This window comes from Pyrgilauda ruficollis, unplaced genomic scaffold, assembly GCF_017590135.1.
Source record: "Pyrgilauda ruficollis isolate IOZ18807 unplaced genomic scaffold, ASM1759013v1 scaffold25, whole genome shotgun sequence".
NCBI lineage: Eukaryota > Metazoa > Chordata > Aves > Passeriformes > Passeridae > Pyrgilauda > Pyrgilauda ruficollis.
Genome location: NW_024523822.1, coordinates 6,695,454 through 6,706,729, shown reverse-complemented (window position 1 = coordinate 6,706,729; position 11,276 = coordinate 6,695,454). Strand labels below are relative to the sequence as shown.

Below are 11,276 nucleotides of genomic sequence, written 5' to 3'. Positions count from 1 at the left end.
GGGGGCATAGTCTGCAAAAATTTCATTTAAAGAAGAAGATATAGACTCAGTGACATCAAATGCACAATTTAATAAGAAAAAGAGGCCCTCCAAACTTCCCCAGCCCTCCAAACCGCTGTCGCCCAGGTTCCCAGGGCGGGGGTGGTGGGTGTCCCGATCCCGGAGCCCCCTTCCAGCGCAGCCATGAGGCAAGGGCACGCAGCCTTGGGCAGCGCCAGGTGGGCCGAGCGCCAGGGTGGCTCCTCCAGGGAGTAAAGCCAGGAGGGAACAGAGTGGGACAACGCGGCAGCAGAGCCTGCAGGGGACAGCACCGCCGGCTGCGCCGCGGGCGCGGAGCGAGGGGCGGGAGACGGGAGGAGCTGCCTCCGGCCCCTCCACGGCCGCGGACCGCAGGGGGCGTGGAGGAGGAGGAGGAGGAGGAAAAGAAGGAGGAGGAGGAAGAGTATTTGGGGGCGGCTCGGAGCAGGTGGCGCTCAGTGTCGCCCTGGGAAGCGGCCAGTTCGGAGCGGCCGCGGCCCGACCTCGCCCCGCGCCGGCCATGGGCTCCGCGGGCACGGCGCCTCTGCTCCTCGCGCTGGGTACGTCTGTCCGTCCCGCCGCTCCGGGAGGCAAGGAGGGAAGGAGGGAGGGAGGGAGGGAAGGTCCGCCGGCGGGCGCGAGGCGCGGAGCGGGAGCGGCCCCTCCCGCGCCGCCGGGCCGGGCGGAGACGCGCGGAGGGTGCGCGGCTGCGAACTGGTGGGATGGGGCTGCGGGCGAGCGCCATGCATCGGCGGCGATTTTAAAGCAGGTGAAACTCCTGGAGTGGCGTAGATTACACTTTCCCGTAAATGGACTGTGTGTGCGCGCTGGAGCAGAGGGAGCGGGGACAGCCCGATGTGTGGATTTAGGATTATATGATGGTTATACCTTTTTAGGCGCAAAGATGATGTTCTCTTTGTGAATGCTGCTCCTATTTGCAAGAGTCCTCTAGGTCTGTTGCTGCACTGTTGGGCAGATGTCGCTCCTTGGACAAGGATAGGGAAACTTGAACCATCTCCTCCTTCTTTTGGCTAACTTAATTACCATTACATCTACTTTCCTGGGAACTATAAGCAATCATATTCACTTGCCATGAGCAAATTCCCAGGCAGTTTCAGAGTTTTAATATTACTGTATACTCTCAAAAACCCTTAATTAGCAAGTCACCGAAAAGGCAGCATGAAAATGAGTTTTCACTGATGAGCTGTTCTAACTTGTTCTTTCAGTAACTATAGCGAACACTGCAAGTGGAATGTGTGGCTTCAGGGTATGAAATAAAATACAAAAATATTAACCTGTGATGTGATATATAGAACAAAAACAACCTGGCAGTTTTTTTTTAAAAAAAAAAAAAATCTGAAAAGTACCAGTGGGCAAAACATTCCACCCTGTACTTCTGCTTAATCTATCCTTTATTTTCCTGGTTACAGCTACTAAAACCCAAGATCATTAGCATTCACTGTAATTCATGGGGTCTTAAGACTTGCAAAGTTTGTAGAGCAGTGCTGAAAGCAGAAGATAAGGGCTGATTGTGAGAGGAGAGTTCCTCTGGCATTTTGAATGACCGAAGTGGGATAGATCTACTTTGTTCAGGCACTACCCATGATTTATCTCAATTTATACATCTGAAAGCTGTCATAATTTTGATTTCAGATGTGTCATGACATTTGATGTCAGTGGATGCAATTACTGGGTTAATACTTGCTAAGGCCTTTTTGATCTTCTTGCAGTAGCACCAAAAAGTTTCAGGAGAGTTTTCCTTAAGTGTTTTTAGAGCTCTGCTATGGTGGTACTCTTGTAGCTCTCCCACGATAATTTTCAAGTTGCTTGAATTCTAGTGAACTGGTTTACTTTCAGAGGTGATACTCTTAAATTTAATTGGGAGAGCTTGGCTGAATTAGTCTTCACTTCTAGAAAATATTCCAAGTTATCCCAGACTTGATTTTATGTCAGTATATTAACTTCTGAATTATCAGCTGTATTAAATAGGTCACATGGGGTGCTTTGCTGTGTCTCTAAATGAAACTAAAAATAGTGCAACAGTGAAGTAGTGGGTTACTCTTGCTGATGTGTACTTTTGTGTCTGGGACGTCATTAAGACTTCGTAGATGCTACAAGAAGAGATCTGAAACAGAACTATAATTTTGATAGCATGACTTTGTTACCAACCTTGTAAATTGTTGACCAAAAAATGTATGGCATAGAGAAGTAGATTATGTCAAGAGGAATAAATGATGCATTACAGGGCAACCTATGCAACAAAGCCAGAAGCTTTTCTGTTGCTACATGCTGCTGATAGATTTGCCACGTCAAGTTCTTTAAATTTACATTTAAGTGCATTTTTTTCCTTATCCTGTTCTTAAAAGTCAGAGCCAAAACAGCCCCACTCTCTATGAGAATGAAGCCAGTGGAAAATACAGTAGCTTTCCTGGGCTCAATTCTGGTAACATTTTCTTTGGAAAGCTCTAGTGTCATGCTTCAGAGGAGATATTTGAAATTTGGCAGGAAGGCACTATTTGCATTGTCTACCTAAATCTGGCCAGGTAAAAAGTCTGTGCAAAACTGTATTCCTCTGGAAAGAAATGCATTTTCATCAGCTAGTTTCTAAGTTAATTTATGTCCACCTTGTTGTGCACCTTAGTAAGATGTTTCTGCGTGAGGTCTTAGATCTACACCTGCAAATGCAAAAAATTTCTCTCTTGACTTCTCATCTTATTTGTTATTTTTAAAGCAATATCCATAGTTTTTTAAGTCACTCTGCTTTCCAGTTTGCTTCTGGATGGTGGTCTCCTGACTGTCTGTACTGCATACTCTTAACTGCTTCCTGGCCTTCAGATGAACCAGCTTGTTCTCCTTTTTATAACAATAATTAACTTCATAGTGAAATACCAAGTGATAGTGTTGGAGGACCATACATAGAGGAGGAAGTAAAATTTGAGGTGACCTCGCCTATACTATCTCAGCAAGCCTTCATATTGAAGCCTAACATGCACCTTCCTCCAGCAATCCAGGATGTGAATGATACAACTCTTAGCACATTCATAAAATCTCCATTCTGTGAAGTACACATCCCTTGAACTCTTTAATTCTGAAATGAAAACTTGCAGCGACATGGGGGATATGCCTTTTGGGCTACAGGTTTACCACATGAGTGCCGTGGATTCTCAAGTCTCTCTGTGGGACCCAGGCAGACGGAAAGAGAAAACAGGTCTACCTGAAATTGGGGTGTCTGTGTAGAATAGAGAGTTTCCAGTGGTGGAAATTCTGGTAAGTAATAGGCTGTAAGGCCCCATAGAGGAACAGGAGACCCAACCTACAGACTCTTTTTCTTCAGTATGCTTTTGTTTAAACTGGGATGGAAGCTGTGATAATGGCATTTAACATGCAAAAGGTGGAAAGTGCCCAGAGTAAGTTAGCCACCTGGATTTGTCTCTTTTGCACATCAGTACATCATGCTGTCACTGCCTATGAACAAAGATGGTGTGATCAGATAATGAACTGGAACTGGAACTCCTGCCTTGCTTAGTTTTAAAATTAGAAAGTGGTCTAATGAATGAGAATGAAATACAGGATTAAGATAAATAAATTTCTCTTTTTTCCTTACAAAAGTGGATTCTTTCTCACTCTCTCTCTCTTTTTTTTTTTTTTTTTTTGTTTTTTTCCCCGCAAAAGCTGAGTACAATTTCAGACGAGTCATTTAAATCAAATCTTTGACATGTGGTTGGAGCTTTTGTGTTCTTCTCTTTCTCTCTTTCTCTTTGCTCAGCCAGGGGTTCTCAAAGCTGCGTTTTCACGATCTGGTTAAGCTGACCTGAATGTGGAGCTGACGCTGCAAGGACATTTCATCCACTCCTGTTTGTATGTTTCCACCAGTTCCTCTGTGCTATCTCTATGGCTTAGTCTTGGGAACAGGTCAGGGACCCATTTGCTTGAATAATTTTTTCCCCCTTTTGAGCCAGGTTAGTTTTGGAGATGAGCTAAACTGATCTTGCTCACTTGAGCAATTTATTTGTTAGTGCTGGCATAGGGTACAGTCAGAACTCGTGGCCAGAGGAGGGAGGAAAGCTGGAAAAGTCTCTGTCACTGATAGCTCTTCCACTGGCTTGAGCTGGTTGTGCAAGTGCATCTTGATGTGCAAAACTGCTCTGTATTCACAGCTGTGACTGAAGTAAATGGAAATTGTGTTTCAAATGTGAGCAAAAAGGGTTTAGCTGTATCTCTAGATATCCAAAAGTGGTAAGTACTTTTTTTTTTTTTTTTAATGGAGGTAAGGATGGTCTCTCATTTCACTTGATTGTTGAAAAATAAATCCTCTGTCACACGCAAATACTTAAATGTTTATTTTCAAGATATGTAAGCAATAATCAACAAGGAAGCTGCTAAGATTAAAATCATATACATAAAAGGATATGGCAATGTGCAAAGCAGAATGGACTAAACTGATAACTGAATAGCAAATGGAAATGGAATATTTGGTGTAATAAATGAAGCTAAAAGTTGGGGTGAAAATGTTTTTAATGTACAATCATGCACACCAATACAGCCTATTTTCTGCCTTTCTCTCTCTTTGTGATCATCTTTTGATACCTTGATGTTTTATTATCATATTTGTGAGTAATGTTAATGTTAAAAATTATTCTATAATCTGGAAATGGCTTGAAAGGAGGATCTAAACATGAACTCTTCTTAAAGTAAACCTGTTTCTAGTTTTTCCTTCTTTCTGAGGTAGCAAGAAGTAGCAGCACCACTATGTATTATTTTTGGAGTTTTGCCTCTCACAGCATTGCAGATTGAAGTAAGGCTTCATTCATACTGCATTACAGGACTTGTATTTTGTATGGTGTTTATTTTAGAAAGCATACTGGCTATTACCATCAGACACCTAAACACATTAATAGTTAATATTTATTTGTGCATAATTTGGTCAAAGTCAACATGAGATCCTACCAACAAGTTTTAACTGTGTGCTGCCTCTCTCTGGAACAACATGTGAATTGTTCTTTGCTTTTTTAATTCAGTATCACAGAACTTTAATTTAAGAAGTTAAAGAAGTAAAAGTACAGCTACTCCTTTTTTTCATTGTGCTTCCTAGCCACTATGTAAATATTATTCATTGTGGTCTTTCTTCACTATTGTAATTTTGAATGAATGAATGAAAGTGGGGTTTGTATGTACTTCATGTGATGTATTTTCATGAGGGCTAATAACTGCAACTACCAGTGTAATGGCTTATGTCAAAACAACTAAATGTGAATAAAGTACCTTCCTTTAAGATTAATGCAGGTAAAAGGGGGTTTCTGCATCTCCAGATGAGTAAAACAAGTCATTTTCCCCAGCAGAAATCTTGTGCAGCCTCTATCCAGTGTTGTTATTTTCATTTAAAGGTTTCCTTTGTTAGGCTCTGTGCAGGCTGGTTCCCATTTCCATGGTGACCGTGCTGAAATGCAGACAGGACACAGACTGGATTCTCATCGGCATAGCCATGCACTTGCATACCAACACATGTTATCTGCTTGGCTTAGGACATTTTCATTAGCAGTTTTAATGTTTAGAGCTTCTTTTCTCTGGAGCTTTTAGACCACATAGTGATCTCTGGCCCTGTGATAGTGCACAGTGTTGGGGTTTCAGACCCTGTGCAGGAAGACAGAACAAGTTGATAAGCTTATTTTTTTGTGTAAATAATTTGGCTCTACTGTTCAAATTTAAATTACTCAAGGACATCAGAGAACTGTCTGAGCCTTAGTTTTCTTTTCTGTTAAAAGTGATAACACAGAAGGATTTTTATTTATAAACCCTTAGGTGGAAGACTGACATATATCTGTGCTAAATAGTTATGGGAATATACCAATTCTTAAGGCACTTATTAAAGGATAATAAAAATGAGTTTGAATTACAAGGATAAATGAAGTCTTCTGTCTGTATTGGTTGAGTGTGAGTATGTGTCTTTGTGAAGCAATATGCAATAATCTTCTTCCTGCTCATACTGCAATTGTTTTCTGGAGGTGGTGAATACTGAAGGCATTTAGTGGTGTCAACATAAGCATTTCCATCACTTCCAAATAAGGCTGTGATTTCTGAATTGCCAAATAATCTCAATATTCTGAGTGTTGGTAATTGTTATTTTGAATTATTCCCTGAGTAACATTTCAGGTTCCTCAGAGGAGAAAATTTTATTTTCTCCTGGAGATGCACATGCTGTAAAAATATAGTAAGACTTACATATTCTTCAGGTCTTAAAGGAGCAGGCAAAGAAGAAGGATCAACACAGACTATTTGAATGGAGGATGAGCAAAGACATTTTGTGTGCAACTGAATGGCATCTGCATGGTTGAATGTCACACATGATGTATGTCATGGATTCTTTTGTTCCTTTCAGATTGCTGTTAGACAGGGTGAAGGGCTTGGAAATTATGCACAGCCCTGATGGAACTGTTGCCTTATTCCTGATTTATTTTGCCCTTTGCAACCTGCTTCCAAGTTTATAGTTCTTCCCTTATATCGTACACCTGTATGCCTTTTTTTTTTTTTTTTTTTTTTTTTTCCTTAATCACACGAATCTCCTTGCATAACATGGTTGGTTATTTCTAAAGGACAGACAATAAAGAAATCTTGGGGAAAATTACTGTCAACAGCAGGCTTCAGGGAGGAAGCTTATTGCACAATAGAAGTACCTAAGGAAATAGTGGAGTTTGAGGATGGAGAGGTGAGGTGGGGGTGGATGGGTGTGAAGGACTGAACTAAATTTTTACCTTTTATCTATATGACAGCTAATCTATCTGCCTGTCTAGCTATCTGTCTCAAACATAAGAGACCTTAAGCAAGAAAAGCTGGCAGCGATTGATGCTATGTTAGGACTGCAGTACAAAGCTGTGTGTGATGATAAGAGTGCAGATGACCAGGCTGCTTCACCCACTGGTTTACCTGGCAAACAACTACCTCAGCCAGCTGCAAGATCAGTGTTCTTAACTGCTTGAGGAGTAGCTGCCTTGTGCTGGGTCTGTGTGCTTAGTGCAGCTAAGGATGCTGCTACTAGAAGTTGTCACCCCAGTACTTTCTGGGGGATGTACCTGTGCCATGCTCTGTGCTGCCTGCAGTAAGGCAACTGCACACAGGTGGAATCAGCTGTCAGTGTGTATAAATTTCCACATGCACAGCAGTCACTTCTCATAATTCCTCAGTTTCTGTGACTTTTGTGTTCAAGTTTCCCTTCAGCTATGACAGCACACTGACTGAGAAATTCTACTTCATTATATATTCAGCTAAAAGAACAAAACAGTAAATTACTGCAATTCAGGCCTAAATTTGTTCTTGGCTGGTTCCATTCTCTTAGTTGAGTAGATGTCTGAATAGGTGTCAAATCAGGGCAGCTCATGTCAAGAATTTATGTCCTGGTTTCTTTATAGCAACATGCTACAGTAAGGAGAGTGAAACATAAAAGAATCTCCTTGAGGGACCTGTCCGAAGCAGCATCAAGTGGAATATTATGTCCTAAGTCAACCAGTGCATCCTAGACTGTTACCAAATATCACTGCAGAGGAGAGTGTGTGACTCAAATGTCTCTGTGCCTGTATTCTTATTTGAATTTTCTGTTTGAGACAATATTAATTGCTACCTAAAGAATAGTAAAACATTTTATTAAATAATTTTTATTCAATTTTCTTAACAGTAAGTTCTAATACGACAATGGCAGCAGTCTATAATAATGAATTTTAAAACTATTTTATCCAGTATACCTACTGTGTAGTATAAAATTCAGTTGTCTGTATATGCAGTACCTGAGATGCACATAGAACGGATTGAATTTAAAGTATTAAACTCAGATTTAGCTGAAATTCCTCAAATGATAATTTAGCTAACCTTTTCTGCATAGAAAACATTTTAATGACATAACACTTTTTTAATTGTTCTCACCAAATAAAGTTCCCTTTTAAACATGCCTGAAATATATATAGGTCAAATATAAAATAGCAGAAATTACAAAGGAGAAACTCTCAGTAAGATGGGCAAAACAATAAACTGAGAAAAAAATCCAGCAGTGCTACTCACATAGTCCTTCTGCTAATAATAGTTATCCATTTAACTCTAGCCAAAAATCCTTTCATTTCACTGTCTCTACTCTCTTTTTCTTTTCTTCCCCCCACCTATTTTTTTTTTTTTTTTTTGGGTGGGGGGAGTGGGGGTTGGTACGCATTTTTTAAAATTTTTTTGTTTTCCCTTCCAAGCTGCCAAAAGCCAGTTCATCATATTGAACAGTAAAAAAGTGCTTGAGTCTCTGGAGCTGTCCTTCTGAGAAGCTGAGAGCTACAATAGACTTTGGTTCTGTGAAGACAAAAAAGCAACTGTTCTGCTTTTGTGGAAGCAAGTATTATCTCCAGAAAACTCTTCTTAAATGTACATGGGCCCTTCTCTCTGATCCCAAAATGTACAATGGCTTCATTTTACCAAAAAAAAAAAAAAAAAAGAAAAAAGAAAAAAAGAAAAGAAGATAACTTCCTTCTGAACTCAACTACAGTATCCTGTCACCAACCTGAGCACTGGCATCTGGGTAGACCCCATGTGGGATGAGGGCTGGGAGAGTGCCTGCTGCAGCCCCACTTCACCTAAAACACGGTCCCCCTGCTCCAGAGTGCAGGGTTAGGTGCCTTGGACTCAGCACTTTAAAATGCACAAAAAGCCAGCTTCTTGCAAATCTGGAAGACTCCTGCATCTAAGAGGTGGATCAAGGGTGTTTGAACTGCATCCTTCTCAGGCACCAGCATGAGGTGCCTCCTGCTATTGAGGCTAAGGATGGGGAATTTTAGGAGACAGGTGTCCAATTTAGCTTTTTTGAGAGGTAGCTACTTCAGAAGTAATGGTAATAGTCACCTGGGAGATATGGGTCTAGTTCTTCCTTGAGACTCATGGTGATGTAGATTCACCTCTTAGTGTTTTCCAGAACTGTCTTTGCTACCTGGCAACAAAGCAGTCAGACAAGCAAGTCTCTACCCCATATATTGAAACAAGGTCTCAGCTCATCCCAGGATGTATATTCAGGTTTCCAGACATGCAAAGATACATCTTGCCTGTGGCCTAATGTCTTGGCACTTAGGGAAGGAGTTCTGAGTTGGCTTTCTGGGACCAACTACCCGTACAATTCACATTTGGTAATTTGGTTGTGCGTATAATGTTGCACAGGTATTTAGTTAAACAATTTAATTATTGCAAGTCAAAATAATTAAATTGAATATCCTTAATTTGCCTCTTATTGTTGCATCAGAGTGGGTTAACAGTAGGGGAGAATACTTTGCTCTTAGACAGGGCTGCTTCTACACCTGATTCATATTCTAAACTTTGTGCAACTTTGTGTAATGACACGTAAGTAACAGGTAATTTTAGGTTCATTGTGGGTTAGCCAGCTGCTGAAGTCTGGGCTTCCTGGATTGTTTTCCTGATTTTAATGTGCCTAAATTCTGCCTAGACACTATCTGGTGCCAGAATTGATCATTTCTAGGTGCATTAAGGCGCAATTTCAGGTGAGTGATTGGGACCACCTGCCTACCATTCAGGACACCCAGCCATGAGCTCCCATTAAAATCAAAGGAGAGAAGTAGTCATTACTTCTGGCATAGGAGAACAAATGTTCTGATAATTATAGCTCTTCCAAGTATTGTATTATATATCCTGTGGTGCTTTGGAGTTTTTCTTCTTGCAGGAAGCTGATGTAGCAAACTTTCTACAGTTGAAGCTGCTCTTATTTCTGTGGCTGTCTGTGTACAGTGCACAGAGCTAAGCTTCCAGTTAGCTTCAGAAGCTGTGAGGGAGGAACAGGGTCTTAAACATGCTGTCCTAAAAATGGTATGGTGGAATGGTCACTGGAGCCACTGCAGTCCTCATGCTTTAGGCTGTGACACTGGAGCGGCAGAGGGATGGATGGTGATGGCAAGTCCCTCAGTTTCTTTCTAGTCTAACCTTTCAGGTCACATTTAACCGTGGTGTGATATGATATAACACACAATATAATATAATACACTGTAATTTTCATATAGGCTAGGGTATGATATGGGTAGGGAAGTACAGATACTTGTGGTTCCTTTCCCTTCTTCATATTTGTGTGAAAACCTGAATTTTTTGCTTTGTGCAATCATGTTTTCATAGCAGCTGAGATGAGCAAATGTGGCATATAGGGTGTACAGATAGCAGTCACATTGCCTTCAGTGTGGTGACATGCATTTCCTCTCTTACAGTTGTAGTGTGGCTCATGCTTCTCTGACTATATTTGGAAATATTCCTGGTTTAAAAAAGAGAAAACACAACCACTGATAATGTGGACACAAGGGAAGAGAAACTGCTGGAGTGAAATGCCACTTGGAAAGTCATTTTTTATCATAGGGAAGCATGCAAGGTTTGTTGTGTTTGTCATCATTACTTGTGAAGGCCAGTGACAACTGCATAAATAACATATGTATGTGTACAGCTTGTTACCCTCACATACTTTTAATCTCTTTGTGGTGTTGAAAAAAAAATTTTGGTATTCTAAGGCCAAAGTTGAAAAATCCTGTTAGTACCAAGATAAAAGAAAAACTGCATCTCATAACAAAAAGATAGAATTTAAGTGAACTTTCTGTAAAATAAAGCTTTTCCCCACTGAAAACATGGATGGAAACATGCCAAGATAATAAACTTGAGTAGGCTTGTATACTTGCTGTCTTTATTAAAAACTCATAGGAAGTTGTCAGTCCTGCAGGAGCTGCTCCTAAGCATTTATTTGGAACCAGTCCTTGTGTGTATAGTAGGTTGTCTGGATTTCTTAACTACAGATGAAGAGTGGTTTATTTGTCTGCTCTGGAAGCCAAGGAGGGCAATATCTGGGGCACAAGTAGGGAGTTATCAGGAGAAAGACAAGTCTTGTAGACTAACTACTGAAGTTGTGGATAAATTTAATTAGATCTCTTGTTCTGCAGCAGTGTCAGAACAGCAGAACCGACAGCTCCTAGCTGTGTTATCACAGTCTCTCCAACTTTTCAGTCACAATTTGTGTCCTGTCAGGTTTGGACTGCTTTTACAGGAGGTTATTGATAACTGCTCAGTGCAGCTTTTGCATTCTGAACCATTGCAAGGGAAAGGCAGTGTCTCAGGCTTTCACACACACAGAGGCTCTCAGGCTGGAAGCTGACCTATTTCCAGGAAGAAGCAGTCAGCCAACTAAGCCAAGAAAATTTGCTGGGAAGAAGGGGAGGAAGAAGGGTGGGAGAATTGTTACTAAATGAGGCATTGTTTCT

General features: G+C 41.0%; 1 protein-coding gene across 1 annotated transcript in view; it reads left to right on the top strand.

Annotated features, from left to right (window-relative positions):
• The first annotated feature begins 477 nt into the window (after positions 1 to 477).
• Positions 478 to 11,276, top strand: part of ITGA2 (integrin subunit alpha 2) — a 67,645-nt gene continuing 56,846 nt past the window's right edge. The window contains exon 1 of the mRNA XM_041470685.1: positions 478 to 578. Within this exon, the coding sequence (XP_041326619.1) occupies positions 539 to 578 (40 nt within the window). The 5' untranslated portion in view covers positions 478 to 538. The remainder of the gene's footprint in view (positions 579 to 11,276) is intronic.